Here is a 24,048-nt window from a genome sequence, read left to right on the forward strand (position 1 = left end):
ACCGTCTGAGCCTGCCTCCTGAGACATATATTTTGAATGTGTACGCTATCCATACATGTTATCCGGGGATACGGTACCCTTTCTAACCTTTGTGCAATCACGTGCAATCCATACTGGGCCTAACACCGTCTGAGCCTGCCTCCTGAGACATATATTTTGAATGTGTACGCTATCCATACATGTTATCTGGGGATACGGTACCCTTTCTAACCTTTGTGCAATCACGTGCAATCCATACTGGGCCTAACACCGTCTGAGCCTGCCTCCTGAGACATATATTTTGAATGTGTACGCTATCCATACATGTTATCTGGGGATACGGTACCCTTTCTAACCTTTGTGCAATCACGTGCAGTCCATACTGGGCCTAACACCGTCTGAGCCTGCCTCCTGAGACATATATTTTGAATGTGTACGCTATCCATACATGTTATCTGGGGATACGGTACCCTTTCTAACCTTTGTGCAATCACGTGCAATCCATACTGGGCCTAACACCGTCTGAGCCTGCCTCCTGAGACATATATTTTGAATGTGTACGCTATCCATACATGTTATCTGGGGATACGGTACCCTTTCTAACCTTTGTGCAATCCATACTGGGCCTAACACCGTCTGAGCCTGCCTCCTGAGACATATATTTTGAATGTGTACGCTATCCATACATGTTATCTGGGGATACGGTACCCTTTCTAACCTTTGTGCAATCCATACTGGGCCTAACACCGTCTGAGCCTGCCTCCTGAGACATATATTTTGAATGTGTACGCTATCCATACATGTTATCTGGGGATACGGTACCCTTTCTAACCTTTGTGCAATCACGTGCAATCCATACTGGGCCTAACACCGTCTGAGCCTGCCTCCTGAGACATATATTTTGAATGTGTACGCTATCCATACATGTTATCTGGGGATACGGTACCCTTTCCAACCTTTGTGCAATCACGTGCAATCCATACTGGGCCTAACACCGTCTGAGCCTGCCTCCTGAGACATATATTTTGAATGTGTACGCTATCCATACATGTTATCTGGGGATACGGTACCCTTTCTAACCTTTGTGCAATCACGTGCAATCCATACTGGGCCTAACACCGTCTGAGCCTGCCTCCTGAGACATATATTTTGAATGTGTACGCTATCCATACATGTTATCTGGGGATACGGTACCCTTTCTAACCTTTGTGCAATCACGTGCAATCCATACTGGGCCTAACACCGTCTGAGCCTGCCTCCTGAGACATATATTTTGAATGTGTACGCTATCCATACATGTTATCTGGGGTTACGGTACCCTTTTTAACCTTTGTGCAATCACGTGCAATCCATACTGGGCCTAACACCGTCTGAGAATGATAGATGGGGCCCACCATACACTGGAACATTCCAAAGGTGGACATCAGACACTGGAGCAGCATTTACAGGGCCCATTATACACTAGAGCATTAGAAATGGGGCCCATTATGTTTGGAGCATTATTTGGGCCCATAAGACAGTAGAGCTTCATCCATGGGGACCAACATATACTGTAGCATTATGTGGAGCTCATCATATACTGTTTCAAACATTATATGGGACCAATGATTCTGTATGGAGAAATAGATGGGCCTCGTCATGAGATGTAAAAAGTGAGGTATTTTTCATTGTACTATACCGCTATTTCTCTGCCGTATCGGAGCATGATGAGTTGTGGTATGTGTTAAAGGGGCGCTCTTTCGCCCAGGGCACATGAAAACCTGGAGCCAGCCCTCCCCCCCCACAGTCTGTAGCCAAATAACCCCCATTTTTCAGTGCGTAACTTGTATTATGAAGTTAATTAAGGTTGACAAGCTTAAGTAAGAAGAATTGATGCTTTGGGCATTCAAATGGGCACTGTTGGTGTGTTTCCTGTCCTCCTCTCACTGCCGACTTTTATTCCCCATTGACTTACATTGGGTTTCGTGTTTCGGGACGACCCCGACTTTTCCCTATAATCGGACGATCTTGCTCGACCCGACTTTTGGAAAAGTCGGGTTTCACGAAACGAAATGCGACCCTAAAAAACCAAAAGTCGCTCAACTCTATTAATTGCACCAAGATCATCTCTCATCTGTTGGAAATTTGCCTTCCTGAAGTTTAGTGTCTTAGTTACCCCTCTACTACACATCTTATTAAAGGATACAGGAAAACTTATTATCTTGTGATCACTATTACCCAAGTGACCCTTAACCCTTATGTTTGATATGCAGTCTGGCCTGTTGGTTAATATTAGGTCTAGCAGTGGCCCCTTCTTGTTGGGTCCTCAACCAGTTGTGAAAGGTAATTGTCTCTCATAGTTGTCAAAAACCTATTACCTTTGCTGGAACTGCAGGATTCTATTCCCCAATGTATTTCAGGGTAGTTGTAGGGGCTGGAAGATTGCTGCATCTGGTTTCATGAACTCCTACATTGGTTAAAAGTACTTCACCATATTATTAAACAGTACTGGCTGTTTCCTTGCTGGCAGTGCAAGGATTAATCTGTTTATTTGAAGCTCCTGATGCTTTCCTAACTGGATTGTCTCAGGTGTTCAGTGTTGGCCACTCCCCTTTGCTATACTGCTCAAAGAAATAAAGGGAACACACAGCCTGTTGCAAATGGAATAGTGTTCCCTTTATTTTTTTGAGCAGTATATATATATGCTCACCTCTGGCACTTAGGAATTGCCAGTGTTCATTCTTACTGCCTGGTTTGGAGCTGGAGGTGTAGATCATGGTTGGACTAGGTGTTTGGAGTTTTATTCAGGAGATTGTTGCTTTGAGTTTTGTTTGTGTACATATCCTCCTCCTCTTCTATTTGGTTTCTCCTTCCTTTTACTTCCCTGTGTTCTACTCTGTTGTTAGGTGAGTGTATTTTGTATAATTGTTATTGTCATTTATCCCTGTCAGTCGTCCCTGGTTAGTGTCATCCTATACAGTTCAGCTTCCCTCCTCCCTGTGTGGGGGAGGAGACCATTTAGGGTTGATATAGGAGTATAGGAAGGCACATAAACCCAGCGTCTCCACCTTCAGGAGTAATCTGGGGGACATGGATAGAAAAGGCACCCCTAGTTCTGGGGACCTGGCTAGCACCCACAGTCTCAAGGCATTGCATGATACAGACTTTCAGTTCAGTGAATGCAAGCCATTGGGTAATGGTTGGAGCAATGCATGCTGGGGATTGGAGAAAGGTAGTCCAGCAGCTGAAATACTAGCAGAATGCTGATGAAGAGGAATTACACACTCACAAAAATTATATAAATTTACCAACCATGGGAAATTGGTACAGTTTTTGGACATATTCCATTGATATGTGCAACAAATGTAGCTTTATTTGTGGAGATGAGGGCAGCATGAGGTTTACAGATATTTTTTGAGTGAAAGAACAGATATGCTTAAATTTTGTGCATAGACAATTAATTTCCTGCATGCCGGTCTTGGTTTAGGTGCAGGCACTGTCCTATACAGCAGTTTTGCTGACCCTTTTTGTATCACAGTTTCTTGTTCCTATAAGTCAACACACCAGAAGTGAAGGGAAAACAAGGAACCCTGAGCGCTGTTGGAGAACCATCATGGCTCAAAAGTAGAAGCATGTTCACTTTATTCAAGCTACAAATTTTAGCACAGAACTGCCTTCAATTCGACTGATGAAGGCATCTATTCCAGCAGCACACAGTGATTCTTTGTTTTTACCTTTCACTCTACTGACCTGATTGTGGTTTCTATCGTGCATAATCAGCACAAGGAGTTACTAGTAGTAACTTCAATACTTTGGAGCAACACTTTTTGGTCTTTTTTCGTGTGAGTAAAATGTGTTTGAGGTTATGTCATGCATCTTGGTTTGAATCCTTGGGTCTGTGTTTTGTGGATGGCTTCTCTATCTGCTGCGCCACAGCAGATACACCTTTTCTCAGAGTGTTTGTCTGTTGTCCTTGATTTAGTGTTTTAAGGGTAACAGGTGTTTTCATTTACTCGTTTGTCTGCCAAATCACCTTTCTGGTGCAGCTATATATACTTTGCCCCTGCTTTCATTTCGTGCTGGTGAATGTCTCATTTAGTTGTCCAGCCATTCTGTCGTTGTTTATGCCAGTCAGTAAAAGACCAGTTAGGGCTTATCTCGGTTAGGGCTGGCGGAACGCACCAAATTATAAAATAATAGTAGGTGCGTTCGCAGCCCGGGGTCCACCGTGCAGAGGTGGTACACTGCTGCTAGATAATGGCGGAAGTATAAAGCGGTGTGGAAAGGTCATACGTGGGTTACGTCACCCAGTGTGAACAGGAGCGAACTCTGTTAATTCACAGAGCCGCACGACCGCTGAAAGTAGATGCCAGAGCCTGTTTAGCTCACAGAGCCCGGCCAAAAGAGCACACAGTGTACGGCCACAGAACTCTACCCCAAGGACACGGGGTTAGAGACCCTCTAGAACCACTGAGCGTGCGGCGTCGCTGCCACGAACACCGCTATAGACGCTGGCTAAGCAGTGTGGAGCACGTACACTGAGGCGTGCCGAGTCACTGGTGAGGACTAATGCCTGACTCAAACACTGACCTACCTACGCCTAAGGCTGGGCGCTAGCAGGCTAGGCTGCACAACACATGCGTACCAAGGGTAGGGGTTTCTTAATGAGTCATTCACCAGAGACATTCATACGTGCATACATCACTCACTCCTCATAGTCTGAAAATACAGTCTATCCTAGCGCGTGGCCGAGCGGCCATGCAGGCCTTTTATAGCCGCGAGCGTCCGGGACCTTCCTGGCTTCTCAGATGGGCCAATCCGAACACGAGCAGGACCTGAGCATGTGACCTTCGATCTCCAATGGGAGATCACTACACGGGCATGCTCAGTGGTCCGACATGGGGACTTAGTCCCTGGAGAATCTCGCTGCTGTGTAGCATGCATTGCCATAGCTGTGCCAGAAGTGGCAGCAGCAAGCAAACCCACAGAGCTGGTCTGGGCAGAGCGCCGGGACCGACGAGTTTGCTGAACAACCTCCTCTGCGGCCGGAGAGGAATGGGAGACTGCCAGAAGCAAGGCTCAGGATTCCCGCTGTGCAACGACAGGAACCCGACGCCGAACATTACCCCCCGTCCTAGGGCCCCCTCCTCTCTGAGCCTTGCTCCGCTCAAATTCCGCAATGAGAAGAGAAGCATGTATATTCTCTACCGACTCCCAGGTCCGAACCTCTGGACCATGACCCTTCCAATCTACCAAATAAAACTTTTTGCCCCGCATCATTTTGCATCCCACAATAGCATTGACCTCAAACTCGTCAGACGACAAGTCTGATGTCCCGGCAGATGGCTCAGAAAACCGGGACATGTGAGCTGGCTTAAGGAGTGACACATGAAACGTGTCAGAAATGGCCAAGTGGGGTGGAAGTGCCAGGCGGTAGACCACAGGATTGATCTGCTCGAGGACCTTGAAAGGGCCAATATAGCATGGTGTGAACTTAGTGGATTCAACCCGCAGCCTGATGTTTCGGGCAGAAAGCCACACTAAGTCGCCAGGGGCAAAGGTCAGAGCAGGACACCTGTGTGCGTCAGCGGAGGCCCTCATTCTCTCCTTGGAGGCCCGGATAGCATCCTGCATGTGATCCCAAATGTCACGTGCCTCCACCGCCCAGTCTGCCACCCTAGAGTCGGTGGATGACACGGGCATGGGCACGGGGACGCACGGATGCTGGCCGTAATTTAAGAGGAATGGGGTCTGACCGGTGGAGTCGGCCACAGCATTGTTCAAAGCGAACTCCGCCCACGGCAGCAAGGATGCCCAGTCATCCTGCCTGCCCTGTACAAAATTTCGCAGATATGTCACCAGGGTCTGATGGGTTCTCTCAACCAACCCGTTCGTCTCGGGATGATAGGCCGAGGAGAGATTTAGCTTGATGCTAAGCAGAGAACAGAGCTGTCTCCAGAACCGAGATGCAAACTGAGGACCCCGGTCGCTGACAATCTTATCCGGCATGCCGTGCAGGCGGAAGACATGTTTAATAAACAACGCTGCCAGGCCCCGTGCAGAAGGTAGCCGCGAGAGTGGCACCAGATGCACCATCTTGGAGAAATGATTGGTGACCACCCAAATGACGGTGCTGCCACTGGACTTGGGCAGACCCACCACAAAGTCCATACCAACCATCTCCCAGGGCCTGTCCGCTACGGGCAAGGGATAGAGTAACCCAGCGGGCCGCTGCCGAGAGGACCGATTCTGGGCGCAAAAGACGCACGCCTGAATATAGTCCCTGACGTCACGGGCCATATGCGGCCACCAGTACGTCCTTGCCAGGAGATCAGAGGTCCGCTTGGTCCCAAAATGTCCCCCCACCCTGGACAAATGAGCCCAAGAGATGACCTCCGGTCACATATGGGCAGGGACAAAAGTCTTGCCCGGAGGTACCGACTCGAGAGCAACCAGAGCCACGGTCCTCAGGCTCTCCGATGGGACTATCAGCCGAGGCTCCTCCTCCAATGACACCACGGAGCGAGGAAGAGCGTCGGCCCGGACGTTCTTCTCTCCGGAGAGAAAATGCAGGGTGAAATGGAATCGGGAGAAGAACAAGGACCATCTGGCCTGGCGAGAATTCAGCTGCTGGGCTGTCTGTAGATAGGCCAAATTTTTGTGGTCGGTGAACACCTGGAAAGGGTGGCGAGCCCCCTCCAGGAGGGGTCTCCAGTCTGAGAAGGCCAGTTTCTTTGCTAGCAACTCCCTGTCCCCGATGGAATAATTCTTCTCCGCCGGTGTGAAGGTCTTAGAGAAGAAGCATGGGTGCTTCCGACCTTGCGAGTCCTTCTGGAACAGGACCGCTCCAGCACCGACGGAAGAGGCATCCACCTCCAGAATGAAGGGCTTATCTACATCGGGGCGATGTAGAATGGGAGCGCTAGCAAAGTGGGATTTAATAGCGGCGAAGGCCTTGGAGACAGTTTCCAACCACAGTTTGGGGTTTGCACCCTTCTTGGTGAGGGCTACCAAGGGCGCTACCAAAGTTGAGAAATGGGGGATGAATTGGCGATAGTAATTTATGAACCCCATAAAGTGCTGCACCGCTTTGAGAGAATGGGGTTCCTGCCAATCCATCACCACCTGTAGTTTGGCAGGATCCATGGCCAACCCCTGGGCCGAGATGATATAGCCCAGGAAAGGCAAGGACTCCTGCTCAAACATACATTTCTCCAACTTTGCGTAAAGGGAGTTTACCCGCAGGAGATAGAAAACCTTACGAACATCTCTCCGGTGGGAGTCAATATCTGGAGAGTAAATGAGAATATCGTCCACATAGACTACTACCGAGGTGGTAAGCATATCCCGGAAGATATCGCTCACAAAGTCTTGGAAGACGGCTGGAGCATTACATAGCCTGAAGGGCATCACCAGGTATTCATAGTGCCCATCTCTTGTGTTAAATGCCGTCTTCCATTCATCCCCCTCACGGATACAAATCAGGTTATAGGCTCCTCGCAGATCAAGCTTAGTAAACACTCTCGCTCCCCGTAGCCTATCGAACAGTTCCGATATCAGGGGTAGAAGATACTGTACTTGTTCTTAACGGTTATGGCGTTAAGACTCCTGTAATCAATGCACGGACGTAATTCTCCGTTCTTCTTTTGGACAAAGAAGAATCCCGCTCCCGCCAGAGACACCGACTTCCTGATGAATCCTCTTGCCAGATTCTCCCTGATATACTGAGATATGGCCTCTGTCTCTGGGAGAGATAGGGGGTAGACTCGACCCAGAGGAGGCTCAGCACCGGGCAAGAGGTCAGTAGGACAGTCATAAGGGCGGTGCGGCGGAATGGTCTCTGCCGCCTTCTTGGAGAAAACGTCTGCATACTGCTGATATGGCTTGGGAAACGAGGAGACACCTACCCTCGCAGGACTTGCTCCAACCGAGGATTTTTCCCGAGGACCACTCTGTGAGGAGAGTGAGCTCGTAACCAAGGAACCCCTAGGAGGACGTGGTCGATACCTTCGGGCATGACAAAAAGAGACAGCATCTCCTGATGAGAAGGAGACAGTGAGAGTCTCAGTGGAGCCATCTGGTGGGTGATTTGGGACAGGAGTGTCGCACCATTCACCACTCTGATAGTGACGGGTTGAGGTAGCGGGACCAGGGGGATTGCGTGTTGTTGGGCGAAGGCAGACGACATGAAATTGCCCTCCGCTCCAGAGTCCACACAAACCTCCACAACCAGAGTGGAAGAATCAAACTCTAACACCCCTTTAAACAGGAGCTTGTGGGAGAAAGTCGCTGTGTCTAGTAGGCCCCCTGCGATAACTACTAGAAGAGAGCATTTCCCGGCCGCTGTGGGCACTGGTTAGCAAGGTGCCCAGTCTGTCGACAAAGGAAACAGACTGAAGGTACCCGCACGTACCAGACCCTGGACCCCGTGAGGGACACCTCCATGGCCTCTGGAGGCTCAGGCGGCTGACCGGGAGGTTCCAGAGGTCTAGCAAAATTAGGAGCCAACCTATATTGTTGGCGGGACTTGGAGTGCTCCAGCCCTCGCTCAGTGAAGCGAATGTTAATTCGGGTGGAGACCGTAATGAGCTCCTCCAAAGTGGTGGGCACCTCCCTGGTGGCCAGGGCGTCTATGACATGATCAGCCAGACCTCTCCAGAATATAGGTATGAGAACTTTATCTGGCCACTCAAGCTCTGAGGTCAGAGTTCTGAAGAGGATGGCATACTGACTGACCAGAGACGAACCCTGGCAACTGAAGTGCGGTGTCATGCGTGACCCGAGGCCCCAGGAACACCTGCTTCAGAGTGACCAGAAAATGGGTGGCACTCTGTACCAGGGGATCCCCATGCTCCCACAGCGGGGTGGCCCACTCCAAGGCCCTGCCCGACAGAAGGAAGATGATAAATCCCACCTTGGCCTGCTCAGAGGGAAATCGTGTGGCCAGCAACTCCATGTGAATGGAGCACTGACTCACGAAACCCCTGCATGAAGCACTATCACCCGAGAACTTCTCGGGCAGCGGAAGGCGAGACAAGGTCGGGGCAGAGCTGGCCGTGGAACGCTCTAGCGCTGCCAACCTACCCTCCAGCTGCTGGATGAATCTATGCAGTCGTTGTTCGTCCGCCATTATTAGCCAGACCCTGGCGCTAGGATAATGTTAGGGCTGGCGGAACGCACCAAATTATAAAATAATAGTAGGTGCGTACGCAGCCTGGGGTCCATCGTGCAGAGGTGGTACACTGCTGCTAGATAATGGCAGAATTATAAAGCAGTGTGGAAAGGTCACACATGGGTTACGTCACCCAGTGTGAACAGGAGCGAACTCTGTTAATTCACAGAGCCGCACGACCGCTGAAAGTAGATGCCAGAGCCTGTTTAGCTCACAGAGTCCGGTCAAAAGAGCGCACAGCGTACGGCGACAGAACTCTACCCCAAGGACACGGGGTTAGAGACCCTCTAGGCCCACTGAGCACGCTGCGTCTCTGCCACGAACGCCGCTATAGACGCTGGCTAAGGAGTGTGGAGCACGTGCACTGAGGCGTGCCGAGTCACTGGTGAGGACTAATGCCTGACTCAAACACTGACCTACCTACGCCTAAGCCTGGGCACTAGCAGGCTAGGCTGCACAACACATGCGCACCAAGGGTAGGGGTTTCTTAATGAGTCATTCACTAGAGACATTCATACGTACAAACATCACTCACTCCTCATAGTCTGAAAATACAGTCTATCCTAGCGCATGGCCGAGCGGCCATGCGAGCCTTTTATAGTCGCGAGCGTCCGGGACCTTCCTGGCTTCTCGGATGGGCCAATCCGAACACGAGCAGGACCTGAGCACGTGACCTTCGATCTCCAATGGGAGATCACTACACGGGCATGCTCAGTGGCCCGACATGGGGACTTAGTCCCTGGAGAATCTCGCTGCTGAGCAGCATGTATTGCCATAGCTGTGCCAGAGGTGGCAGCAGTAAGCAAACCCACAGAGCTGGTCTGGGCAGAGCGCCAGGACCGATGAGTTTGCTGAGCAACCTCATCTGCGGCCGGAGAGGAATGGGAGACCGCCAGAAGCAAGGCTCGGGATTCCCGCTGTGCAGCGACAGGAACATGACGCCTAACAATCTCTCTGCTGATTATGCTTTTCACCCTGCACCTATCTTTGTTTCTTGTTTAGGAAAAAGGCACATACTCTCTAGCACCTTATCTCTTAATTTTCATTTCATGGTTTATTTTAACTCAATCTGGGATCTCTTTCAGCACTCCTTCCCTTCTGTAGCTTAATTGCATTATGCTCTGCCCTCCAGTTCCTTAGGAGGAACATGAAACACTTGATGGCCTTTCAGGCAGGAAAGGTCCGAGTCGTCATTGTTTAGCCCACGTAGGTTCCACTAGGGACTGAGGGGTCAAAATTTATAGCCTGTGTGTAATGACCGTAGGGCCGAATAAGATCCAGTGGGTCACCGAAACTGAGGCAGAAATCCCAAAAGAGTCTTTACTCAAACAACAGATAAAGCAGAGCTTAGTATATGGAAGAAACACATTGAATACCCTTATACAGTACACTCACTCAGCCGGAGCTGAAATCACTATGCCAATCCAAGGTTCCCTAAATAGTGTATTACACAGGGATTTGAAATAAATTTACCAATCAGAAAGGTCAATTCAGGTACTCAGAGAACAGGTGTAAATCAAATGTAGTGATTTCAAGGGACCCCCTGGAATGGCAGACTGAGTATAACCTATGCAAACCTACAATAACAATACATATAAATATAATACAATGGTCCTTAAGCGCTTCAACTAGGGATACCCGGGTATCTGTGACTATGGTACCTTTAACCTGAGGTGAGTCTCCTCTCAGGCATACAGATTGCATAGGTTGCATCCAGTCCCAAATCTTCGGCGCCAATCATTTGTAGCAACACAAGATTCTTCGTCTTGTCGGCCGGGGCCGAGCCCAAATGCTAGGGTCTTATAGTTCTGTAGCCTCAAGATGCCATCTCTCCTCCTGTAGTCCTCATGAATTCACACACAGTGTCTCTCAGGGCAGTCTCTCTTCACTTCTGGAAGCTTCCCTTACAGCTCTAGACAGCCGACACTGGGCCCCACCCCCCAGCACACACAGACTCCCGGGCACCCACATCACCTGCTCTTAGCTTCAGCAGGCAAACACCACAGGGTCCTTGTGCTCTCCTGGTGTAATCACAGTTCACGCTTTTATATGTGCAGGAACCAGGTGGATAAGTTGCAGTTTTTTAGTGTTTTACCTATTTTCCTGTGTGAGTTGTTATACAATCATAATAGGGTGATTATTTTGGCGATTTTATAGTAGGCAGCCTCCTCTGTGATGCTTTCCATAGAAAGACTGTTTATAAATCCTTGTGTTATTCTTATCACAGCTCAATCCAGCTTTTTTTTAAAGCAGGGATCAAGTGTTTTACTTAGGACAGCGAAAAATGACAATAAACAATGATGGTATGCTGGTTATAATAATTCCTCTGTTTCCAAAATATCTCAGCTTCTTCCTCAGTAACATGAACCTTTAGAATGCAAATCTTTACAATTCTTTATGGATTTTGTAACTTCTATTAAAACTTGAACTTACTACTTATTTAAATGAGCACCAAAAGCAAATCTCTGATCACCTACTACAAGTAAAACAAACAAAGCAATGGAACTTGGAACTTCCAGAGAATAGTTTGAACCATTTCATAACGTATAATGCAAAACTTGGAACTGGAATTTTTGTATTAGATAATAGACCTAAAAAGAAGTATGTTAAATACAGTACATGACCAGCAATAAGTGCAAATAAAATAGCACATAATTACACATCATTATATAACATTATAAGAAGATAAAACAAAAGGGCCAACCAATCCTTGCACTCGATAACCGCCTAGGTGCTGAACAAGACACGTGGTCTGCATCTTGTAGAATACAATTCTGAAATACTGTGATAATAACTATTACACCACAAGGCACTATGCCAGTTGTTTCATAGTATTGATATTTTTGCTAACCTTTTGCTCTTGATTTAGTTTTTAGGCAAAATCAAGTTTCCACTTGCCCATTGGATAGGTGACAACCTGTTGATCGTTGGGCGACCGATCACTTAGACCTCCTCTTATTGGCAGAACAGGACACTATTATCCCTGTTACTATGGATCTGCAGTGCTCAAGATCAATACATTTATTCCCCATAGGGAGCTGAGTGCTATGTTCAACTTTTTCCACCAGCCCCATAGAGAATAATTGGAATGGTGGTTGGCTCCATTTTTTTAAAGTTCTCCACTGGTAATAAAAACTGCTCATTTTTCTAATTGGGTCCCAGTGGTCAGACCCCCAACTGATCAGTAAGGTATTAGCTATCCAGTGTACAACCATTGTGAAAGTCATGTTCCCATGTTTCTTTATAACGCTGGCAAATGTCTGGTAAGTATTGTGTAATTTCTTACAAGAGCATACATGTATTTTTAGTCTTCAGCTCTGTTATCCCAAGATTGGCATCCTGACTATTGAGTAACCACATGACGTGTATGAGGAAAGATTGTTGTATGCAAGAGAGACAAATTCTCTCTCTTAATGAAATGTTCTCTCATGCTGTTGGCAGTGATAGTTATATAAATAATAGGGAAATTATATTAACCTCTCATGGGGCAAGTGGACATTATAAGTGTATTTTGCTGGGATTTCTGTAGCCATAAATGTGAAGCCTCTGTTTAGCTTATTGGCTCATGGATATGGTGTAAGAACAGAACATCGTGTCCATAATGCAGGAGAAACCTGGGAGACCCAACGGGGCAAGTGGTAAATAAACCTAGTTGATAGATCACAGGGTGATGTCTGGGAACTTGTGAAATCATGAGGTTTGCGCTACCTTATTGACCAATTGGCAACTCTAACTAAAATAAAAAATTCCCTCTGTGGACATTTGTGCTCCATAACAATGATCATATCATCTAACAACAACCAGACTAGCCAAGAATCAGCCAAATTCACCCACAGTCTTTATTATTTCCCAGGTACTCACCAGTTCAGAGTTGTATGGAAAAGCAAAGGTGAAAATCAAAGGTCGTAGACCTCAGAGTAAAATCTGTCCTTGGCTTCCAATTGCTGTCTATAACACTAGTTAGGTTTAAGGGGGTCATTGGGCCCTTATTGATCATTGGTGTGACTGTTAAAAAGCTTGTCCAGTACTAAATTTTTAGGTCCATAGTAAACAAAAAATAGCAAAACAGGCAGGTAATTATTAACAGAGGCGATTACTTGCCTGTTCTATCTGCCGTCAACTTAGAGTGGTCAGTTTCTGCTCTTGCCCGCGATTCAGCTGCTCCATGTCAACAGAACAGCTCTTCTTCTACCGGGCTGCACTGTCGACAGGGCGCGACTTCCAAAGTCATGCTGATTGACAGTGGGCTCCCCACAGTTAGGCAGCTGAGAGCCGGCTGTCAATCAGCATGACCTTGGCAGTTATGTACTGTCAACAGAGTAGAAGAGAAGCCATTGCTCTATCAACGTGACCATTCTGTTCCGGCAGAGATTGGTGCCAAACACAACAGGTAGGTAAGTATCAACCACCTACCAGTTAGGCACATTGTTAATAAAAAATAAAAAATGTCCTTGATAACCCATTGAACGCTGCACTACTACATCTCTGAAGAAAAGGCATAGTAAGAGAGGGTAGCTATCGGATCAGAAGAAGCAGCGCTTTCATTTTGGCCTGGATGACTAAGGGGATGCAAAGGTCTTTTTGACAAATAAACTACCAGATAATTAATTATTTTTTTGCCAATGATTTTCTGAAACATATCCAGCTTCAGAAATGATGAGGATATGCTGGTGTCTAAAAGATGTAATATGCACATACCCAGATAAGACAGTCATAGAGAGAACACTCTGCTTAAGAATTCCCTCTACGAGCCAGAAAACAAAATCGCTTTGTAAGACCATCAATACATTATATAGTTGGCCATTTTACTAATTCGGTGGAAGGGGAGATTAAATAGTTACAACACTGGATTGTTACGAAGGTACAAAACATTTAGGACATTTTGTCATAATTCAGGTTTTAAGGGGCTTAATTTGAAGTGTAACCCTTTACGAGAAAATTCCTGTTACCATATTGAACAGCTTTTAGTAACTCTTATGAAATTTAGATATTTCCGAGACATATTTGTAGGGAAATGTACATCAAGACCTGGAGGAATCTCTAGTGTGAATTTCTCTCTGCTCCCTGATGGTTTCTTATGAGTTATATATACAATGTGAAGTGACGGGAGAACATGAGCTAAAGTTGCTAAAAAAATTTGTGGGAAGATTTTCCATTCCGATCTCACAGTATTGTAGACTAACATGTCCCAGAGGGATAAACAGAGGATATAAGAAAGAAAGCAGACTTTTCAGGCAATTACTCCAGGATAAGCACAGAGCAGAGAACATCTGCTCCTAGCAGAGGTTTATACCACGGTAAGTTACAATCTGAGTAATAAGTCTCATTGGGACACCAATTATTTCTTACTGTGTGTCTATTGAATTAATACTGCAGTTAATTAGAGCTTAAATTGCTACATACATATTCATAAGAATAATATTGGGAATGTTTGAAAACCACAATTAGTATTAAAACATCATACACCGTTTTTTTGGGTTATCCTACTAGTTTGTGTAAAATAATCATTATTTATTATATTAAAATGTATTGAATAAACCTAAACATATATAAAATTTAGAAATGTATATAAAATTAAAAAAAAAGCATTAAAACTTTTCTAAACACATGGACACGTGAGGCCAGTGATTGTAAATTGGCACAGTGAGGCAACGTGAGGGCCCCATGTGTCCCCTGTTATATCTCCTGGTGGAGTTCGATTGTTTTAGAAATTGTAGCATATCAATTGTAATATAGTGCTGTACAATTACATGCATTAGTTTAGATTTGTTTTGCTTTATGTAAGTTTTTATTCAATACTTTCATATTCGTAAGTGAGTAATTATTACTTTATACAATTTGAGTGGAGCTACTTGAGAGAGGGCATATGATGTTTTACAAAACATACATACTGGTGCATCTCACTAACTTAGATTATCATCAGAAAGTTAATTTATTTCAGTTCTTCAATACAAAAAGTGAAACTCATATATTATATAGAGTCATTACACACAGAGTGATCTATTTCACGTGTTTATTTCTGTTAATGTTGATGATTATGGCTTACAGCGAATCAAAACCCAAAAGTCATTATCTCAGTAAATTAGAATAATTAACAAACACCTGCAAAGACTTCCTAAATGTTTAGAAAGGTCCCTTTGTCTGTTTCAGTAAGCTCCACAATCATGGGGAAGACTGCTGACTTGACAGATGTCCAGAAGACAGTCATTTACACATTCCACAGAGGGTAAGCTGAGCATACATTTCAGTAGGCCAACATTTCGGATTTTAAAATAATTTTTCAAGCTGGTGTTATAAAGTATTCTAAGTTACTGAGATAATGACTTCTGGGTTTTCAATGGCTGTAAGCCATAATCAAAATGACTCTATATAATATATGAGTTTCACTTTTTGTATTGAAGAACTGAAATAAATTAACTTTTTGATGATATTCTAATTTAGAGAAAAGCACTTGTATTACTGCACACGCTGCCGATTCTGCTGCAGAGCAGCAGCGTATTTGGCCTCTGCGGATCCGCAGCAGTTCTGCAGACAGTGTACAGTACCATGTAAGTCTATGGGATTTACAATCCACAGTGCACATGCTGCAGTTTTTTTCACTGCTGAAAAGTTGCGGTTTTAAATCTGCAGAAAGAATTGACATGTCAATTCTTTCTGCGGATTCCGCTGCGATTTGCCACCTATTCCATTGTACAGGTGTCAAACCGCAGGGGAAAGCTGGCTAATCCGCAGGTAAAACCACAGGTCAATTTACTTGCAGTTTTACCTGCGGATCCGCACGGAAAAATCCGCTGGTGAATCCGCAGCATGTGCAAATAGCCTTAAAGGGAATCTTTCAGCAGAATTTCACCTCCAAACTATTAATATTCATGTATTGCAGCTTTTTCCAGGATGAGTCGGGCAAAACCTTTACATGACCAGTACGTTCCTCTGTTACTGAGAAATCAGCATTTACAGTGATATGCAAATGAGGCTGACGAACTATGGTAGATCTGAAGCCTCTGCTGCCACTTCACCTCTATTTTCTGCTCTGTGCTACCTCCTCCTGCCTTCAGTTCCTTTGCCTGAAGTCAAATGGCATAGAAAGTATCAGTCAAGCTGAAGAGGTGGTGCTGGGCGGGGAATAGAGCTGGAGTGACAGAGGCTTCAGATCTACTATAGTTCTTCAGCCTCATTTGCATATCCATTCAAACTCTGATTTCTCAGTAATGGAAGGATGAACTGCCCATGTAAAGCTATTGCTGGACATCTCTTTGACAGGTCTACATGTGCATATAAATAATTTTGGGAGTGAAATACAGTAGACATTCTCTTTAACTAATTGGGGATCGTTGGAGGCTTTTGGAAGGGATAAGAAATTTATTTGGTATACTAGCAGTCCTATGTAAATGTCTAATATATATCACAGTTGTGCAAAATAAAACTCATCTGTTTCATCTCTCCAACGTAGCACTGCTTCATATATGTGTGGATGTACTTTTATTATATTTGTCCAATTAATACATTTCATAAATTACTGAAAGTACAGCTCTAAAAAGTGGGTTCATGGAAATCATTGAATGCTTGGCTTTGACATTGACTGCTATGTGGATGTATGGAATTATAGAATCTACCACTTATATACAGCATATATTTGTCAATACTTTAGTTGCCAAAAGCAGATACATTTCTCAGGACGGGAAACCTTATAATTAAGTAAAATACTAAATTTCCTTAATTTTGTATTTTAGATATTAATAATAATAATAATAATAACTATATCTGCTTTTCACATATAAAACACATCTCCATGGTAATCTATGGTGCTATTCAAATTCCCCAGTTGCTTTTGTGGGTAATGTGTGAGTCACGGATCCAGTTCACCCATTCAAATCCATGGGCTCGGGAAAAAAAAAGAATAATTCTCAGATGCCACATGAGCGGAGTCCATTTTTAACTTTCAATGTGTAGGAGTAGCTGTGAATTTTTTTTTTTGCATAGAAGGAAAATCAATTCCATACTGAGGGTAAAAATGGACACATGAATTAAATAAATAAATAAAAAAAAAAAGGATGCAAATTAAATCCAGAACAATGATAAAAAAGTTGTTCTTTTCTGATGTGAAAAAAAACAAAAAAAGCAACAAAAACTAACGGCATCTGAATGAAGCCCTTATTGTGTTTTTTTGTTTCTCGTTAACATAATATTTTTACAATATTTTTTTCATTTGACTTAATGCTTACAAAAGAGCTTCAGCAGATGCATTTTAAAAATATATATATTTATAAATGCAACATATTAATCCACTAATTAATATTTATACAGATGTAGCAGAACAGGATTCATCATTTGGGCAGCTCCATTACAATACTTTGTATGTGGCTTTTTTTTATAGAACATAATGGTCATCTAAAGATTGCTGCTCCAAAAATCAAATTGCCGCTTCTATTTGTGCACATTTAATAATAGATTCAAACAACTAAATCATCCATTCCATAAAAGAAGTTAAAAGGTGTGTGCTACTTGTCTCTTCTTCTATGACTTATTGAAGTTCTTGGCACCAAATGATATATGCTTATACACTATAGTTATATTTCTCAGGTTGTTACATGGTGCCAATGGTGAAACGTTAGAAGTCTCCTCCATGATGATCAAAGAACTGCAGGAAACGACTAGAAATGTAACCAGTAACCAGTCTCTGCCATCGTCCTGTCCTAATAACACTATTCTGGATTATCAGCTTGATCTGCTCCCTGCATTCTACTCTTTCGTTTTTATCTTCGGCTTCATTGGGAACAGTTTGGTCATCTCGGTCCTTTGTCTAGAAGGAGACTTAAAAACTGCGGCAAGCATTTACATCTTAAACCTGGCTATAGCCGACTTGCTATTCCTGATGACGCTACCTTTTTGGGCGACATATTATGCCTGCGGTTTAAACTGGATGTTTGGGGCGGTAATGTGTAAAATATCAAGCTCTCTTTTAACTCTAAATATTTTTGCCAGTATCTTCTTCATTAGTTGTATGAGTGTTGATCGGTATATGGCCATCGTTTATCCTCTCCGGTCACAAAGGAGGACACTAAATCAAGCCATTTTTGTGGCTTTTATCATTTGGGCTTTAGCTATCATGTCAACACTTCCTACATTCTACTTCCGGAATACTTACTACATCAAGAACCTTGGTGTCCATGCCTGCATAATGGACTTTCCCACTGAAGATTATTCGAGCTGGTGTGTGGCCATGGCTTTGCTGAAGATCATTCTTGGCTTCAGCTTTCCAATAACCATTATTCTGACCTGTTACATCATGATTGGATTACATCTGAAAAAGACGAATGGAACCATACTAAACAAGAAGACCAGAGATCGTGTGCTGAAAATTGTCACCGCCATCGTTGTATGCTTTCTAACTTGTTGGATGCCGTTCCATGTACTGACGTTTTTGGATGTCCTAACAAGAATGGAAATTATTAATGACTGCAGAATTAAGACCTTTCTCGAGGCTGCTATGCCTTTGAGCATTTGCCTGGGATTTTCTAATAGTTGCATTAACCCTTTATTGTATTGCTTTGTTGGAAATCAGTTCAGACAGAATTTCAGGCATGTGTTTATGGTTAGAGAGCACAAACAGCCATCAGAACGCCACCAAAGGGGGGAATAATTCTAAAGAGCCAGAGCTTTGTAACATTAAGGGACATACTGGGTGGCCATATTGATATTTTTCTGGTCAAATATGTTTGAAATCAACATGAGACCCAGTTGTAAAAAATAATTGATTACATCTATAAGCTGCATCTGGTATGATCGTGTGGAGTCACGTATGTGGCCAAGGACTTTTGTTGTTTCTTACAGAACATGCTCTCGCTGACATATTGCGCATGTGTAGCCAAGAAACCATCATGAGTGGACACATGTTTGTGAAATAAAACATGCACAATGTTATCTATTGCACCTGCCATTAATTTGCAAGGAGTTCCCAAGGTATTTTGACAGGTCAAAAATTGAAAAAATTCCAGCTTCTAAATATGAACAAAATTTATTTAGGCATAAAATCAAGGTCGACAGACAGACCACATCAGTGCAGAATGGCAATAACAGTAGTAACAGCGGATTGTTCGAAACGGGTTGCTACTGCTATTGCCATTCTGCACTGATGTGGTCTGTCTGTCGACCTTGATTTTATGCCTAAATAAATTTTGTTCATATTTAGAAGCTGGAATTTTTTCAATTTTTGATATTCTCACGTTGGACTACACGGTATCCGTGCTTCCTATGCACCACCAGCCAAGACAGGTGAGCTGGTTATTTACCGCATTGCACATTCTATTTTGACAGGTGCTGTTAGAAGCTTGGGCAAGCTATCCAGAGAAAAAGCTGGGAAGAACAATACCAATCTGGGAGGCTGCATAATAAGAGTGATGGAATATGACAGCCAGAGCATCACTCAAGACTTCAGATGCCACATGACTAAAAGTAATCTATGGTGTACACAGTTACAGCTAGGAAGATTGGGTGCAAAGGAAAGATTAAAACACTAAAAAAGTTTTGGAATCTTACTTTGCTCTAAAGAAAATATTGGAATTTTGTAAAAGTTTTTCAAACTTATAGAATCACAGACTCATAGAATATTAGAGTTGGAAGAGCCCTCCAGGGTCATCATGTCCAATCTCCTGTTCCTGCAAGCAATTCAGCTGCTCAATGTCAGCAATGCAGCTCAGCTCTTAAGGTTTATCTGTCAATGAGGCGTGACTGCCGACATTATGCCGATTGACAACTGGGTTCCCAGAGTTAGCTACTAAAGGAGCTAGTTGTCAATCAGCATGACATTGGCAGACACAGTCCAGCAACAGAGCAGAGTGGAAGAGAAGCTGAAGCAGCTGAATCACTGTCAGGAGCAGACTGTGACCACTCGGTGCCGGCAGAGATCGACGCTGGGCACAACAGGCAGGTAGCTCACAACTACCTGCCTGTTAGATCTTAGACCCATAATGAAAAATAAAAATCCTGAATAACCCCTGTAAATTGTTTGCATTTGATTAATTACATTTTTTTTCTAATAAACCTAATTTTAGATGAGGGATGAATAATTTTGATAGCAATTTGCAACCGAATTTTTGGATTGTTGTGTTGACCAACTCTGAACTATTTTTCTGATATTCCTCCTAGAAAATGGAGAATAAATTAACAAAAGGATAAAACCATGCCCGTTCTCAAAGGGGTGTGCCCCTACATGGACTGAAAACTTCACTTCTGATTGTATAGTGTTAGATTGGGCAGGGACTCACCCCCAAGAGTTAACACCGGGTTCTTAATTTAATAATCAACATAAACTAGGAATAACAGAGGGCTTGCACAATACAGAGTTCTAAAAATATCACCCAGAATGTTACAGAGGTCTACAAACAGGACCCAGAATTGTTACAGAGGTCTACAAACATGATCTAGAATTGTTATGCATGGGGAATAGACACTGAATTCTAAAAAGACATTTTATATGACATAAACATACAAAATGTGATTGTAGCATGTAATTGTGTAAAGTTCTTTTCTATATGTTTGGTCCAGTGGATCGACAATTGTGAGCTAAAGGAAAGACTAAGGGGACGATTCATAATGATGTTTACGCCACAAATCTTATATAAATGCCTTAATAAACTGCAAGATTTTTGTACAACTCAGAAGTTGCGCAAAAATATCATGACATTCGTCATTTATGTGGCAATCTCAGCCAGTTACGCCAATATGGGCATAGCATGGGTGGGATGTGGATGGGCCAGTCCTTTGATCCGCTCTGCAAATTTAGTGCATCTCCAGCTGGCGCACTTTTCTGGCAGCACTACACTCTAGGTACCAGATGCACTACATCTGTCTTAATTAATCGCGCCCTAACTCTTTATTTTTGTTCTTTTCCATATCTTTCTTTAATTTGATGGGCATTTGTCTTTTTTTGTCTGTATTATTTATGTAACATGTAGCACAAGTTAAAGTGAACGAAGACCAAAACAAACAGAGGGACAATTATAATTAATCCTGGCTCAGGTGGTTTTATATTTATATTTGGCTAATCTTCCAATTATTTGCATTGTTTTTTTTTTCCCCCACAGTCTCAATTTCTGACAGTTAATGACTTTTAAAATAAATGTTATTTTAGACATTCCGAAATCTGTCACTAGATTTCACAATATATACTTTATACCTTATTAAATAGGTTGCAGATCATATGTGGCTGGTGTACTTACTGTGAAATTACATGAATAAATGACTTTGTTAAAGTTACCCTGCAAAATATTAAAAGAAAAACTATTTAGGAATTTAGCAATAGCTGGACTCTGGCAATGACAACAGCTCTTGCAAATCATGTTATCATGGGTGATAACATGCAGAGAGGGACCACTAGTTTGGGGACACAAGTGCTTCATGGACTAGTTGAAGGCCTAATTTGCGTATGAAAAACTGAGTGTATAAAGACCTTTTTTTATAAACATGTTTAGGTGTCAAACACAATAAAGGGCTGGTTAGGCATGGAATTTAGCAAAAAATATATAAATGCTGGTGGGTTATTGGACACGGAAGACATGTCAAGTTCTCGTTACCTTTTTTTAGTAGCATTCCCATACAAGTCTATGTTTTTCACTTCCCTAGTGGATATGACCCTGTGAGATGTGTGTCAGCTCACCTGGGCGGTATAATTGAAGAGAAATGTAATTATACTCACTCCTGAATAATCTGTGTACTTGTTGTCAATAGATTTGTTTCTTTATAATTAATGATATTTTAGCCACTAGATGGCAGCGGTTGCAGGTTCATACGACTGTCACCTGTATGTCAGTTGGCACACATGGATAAAAACTGAAGTGTGACTGAGAGTCGTAGGCGGCCATCTTGAGCAGGGTCTGCAGGAATGAGGAGTGTATAAGAGCAGAAGTTATAAGGCCACAGAGCTTGTTCTTCTAAGACGCGAGTACGACCTTCCGATCACTAAGTTTATGGGACGCTTGGTACTAATGTTCATATAAACAGACAGACCTTTTGTATGTGTTTTAGCCTAAATGTAGGTTCACCTTTTGTCATCTAACAGAGCTGTGGTGAGTACTGATAAGGGCTTCATACCACTATGGAACAAGTAAGGAGGTTATTGTATATCCCAAATTATGGGATTTACTATTTCCCATGTACATGCCCAATACATTTTTTCATTTGGGAATCTGGGACATAATTTTGAAATATTGGTTGTGGCATATGGCTGTAAAATCCACGTAAATATCATCATGACAGCCTCGGTGTTTGGCCAGATTGGTCCGAAACTGGTCCTGGTTCCACCAGTGTAAACAGACTGGCAGATTCATGCAGGAGTAATGACACTGACATGCCAGGTCCTCCAGAAAGAGATTCAGTTTGCAGCCAATCACAAGGTCCTACATTGATGACATACCGCTCCAGGGTCAAAATTCCCAGATCCTGTTCTAAAGTAGTCAACCTCATTGTAAATGTTATCTGTCAGCAAGATTATGTAGTGTCTGAGACCCTGATTGCAGCGATGTATCACTTGGCTTACTGGGTGCAGCAGGTGTTAGGCTACTTTCACACTTGCTTTTTTTTGCAGCGCGTTTTTCCTGCAAAAAAACGCATTGAAAAAACGCATACAAACGCTGCGTTTTTTTCAAGCATTTTTATGAGCATGCATAAAAAAACCGCAGCGTTTTATGCATTTGTATGCGTTTTTAGTGCATTTTTACCGCGTTTGCGTTTTTTTCCAACATTAGGTGGCCCCTCACACTAACCCAAACCATGACTTTACTAACCCTAACCCTAAACCTAACCCTGACCCTAACCCTGACCCTAGCCCTAACCCTTAACCAAACCATACTAACCCTAACCCAAACCCTTAACCAAACCCTACTAACCCTAACCCAAACCCTAACCCTAACACTAAACCCTAGCTAACCCTAACCCTAAACCCCTTAACTAACCCTAACTATAACCCAAACCCCTAAATTCCATTGTCTAACTAATGGTAAAAAAAAAACGCATGCGCAAAAAAACACATACATAAGCAAGCCAATGCGCACATATGCACACCCATAGACTTATAATGGGTGTCTTGCTGTAAAAAAACGCATTGCACGTGCATGCGTTTTTTTGAGGCAAGTCGGACGCCCAAAAAATGCAACAGGATGCATTTTGTGCGCCCGAGCGCATACCGCAAAAAAAACGCATGCGCGGAAAAACGCATACAAACGCATGTGTATGCGCACATAAGCGCATCCCATGCAAAATATAGGAAAAAAAACCGCATGCTTTTTTAGCGCTAAAATCCAGCACAAAAAAATGCAAGTGTGAAACCAGCCTAAGGCTAGTTTCACACTTGCTTTTTTTTGCAGCGCGTTTTTCCCGCAAAAAAACGCATTGAAAAAACGCATACATAAGCATACAACTGCTGCGTTTTTTTCAAGCATTTTTATGAGCATGCATGAAAAAAACGCAGCGTTTTTATGCGTTTGTATGCGTTTTTAGCGCGTTTTTACCGCGTTTGCGTTTTTTTCCAACATTTTTAGGTGGCCCCTCACACTACCCAAACCATGACTTTACTAACCCTAACCCTGACCCTAACCCTAACCCTAACCCTGACCCTAACCCTAACCCTAACCCTGACCCTAACCCTTAACCAAATCATACTTAACCCTAACCCAAACCCTAAACCCTAACTAACCCTAACCCTAACCCTAACCCTGACCCTAACCCTAACCCTGACCCTAACCCTGACCCTAACCCTAACCCTAACCCTAACCCTGACCCTAACCCTAACCCTAACCCTGACCCTAACCCTTAACAAAACCATACTTAACCCTAACCCTGACCCTGACCCTAACCCTAACCCTAACCCTAACCCTAACCCTAACCCTGACCCTAACCCTAACCCTAACCCTAACCCTAACCCT

The 24,048-nt window shown here is 43.7% G+C and overlaps 2 protein-coding genes across 2 annotated transcripts in view; both read left to right on the top strand.

Annotated features, from left to right (window-relative positions):
* LOC141048083 (plastin-3-like) overlaps nucleotides 1-24,048 on the top strand; it is a 320,243-nt gene that overhangs the window by 214,993 nt on the left and 81,202 nt on the right. The gene's annotated exons all lie outside the window — the stretch shown is intronic.
* LOC141048084 (type-2 angiotensin II receptor-like) lies at nucleotides 14,362-19,122 on the top strand. Its single transcript, XM_073543466.1, has 2 exons — nucleotides 14,362-14,427; nucleotides 17,711-19,122. Exon 2 carries the CDS (start codon nucleotides 17,754-17,756, stop codon nucleotides 18,768-18,770), a length of 1,017 nt encoding a protein of 338 aa, XP_073399567.1. The 5' UTR covers nucleotides 14,362-14,427; nucleotides 17,711-17,753; the 3' UTR covers nucleotides 18,771-19,122.

This window comes from Dendrobates tinctorius, unplaced genomic scaffold (genome assembly GCF_039654945.1).
Source record: "Dendrobates tinctorius isolate UK_male_01 unplaced genomic scaffold, ASM3965494v1 ptg000133l, whole genome shotgun sequence".
Lineage (NCBI taxonomy): Eukaryota > Metazoa > Chordata > Amphibia > Anura > Dendrobatidae > Dendrobates > Dendrobates tinctorius.

Bases quoted from the DNA above. Each gene is read 5' to 3' on its own strand.
- LOC141048084 (XM_073543466.1), top strand. From the start codon at position 17,754: ATGATGATCAAAGAACTGCAGGAAACGACTAGAAATGTAACCAGTAAC.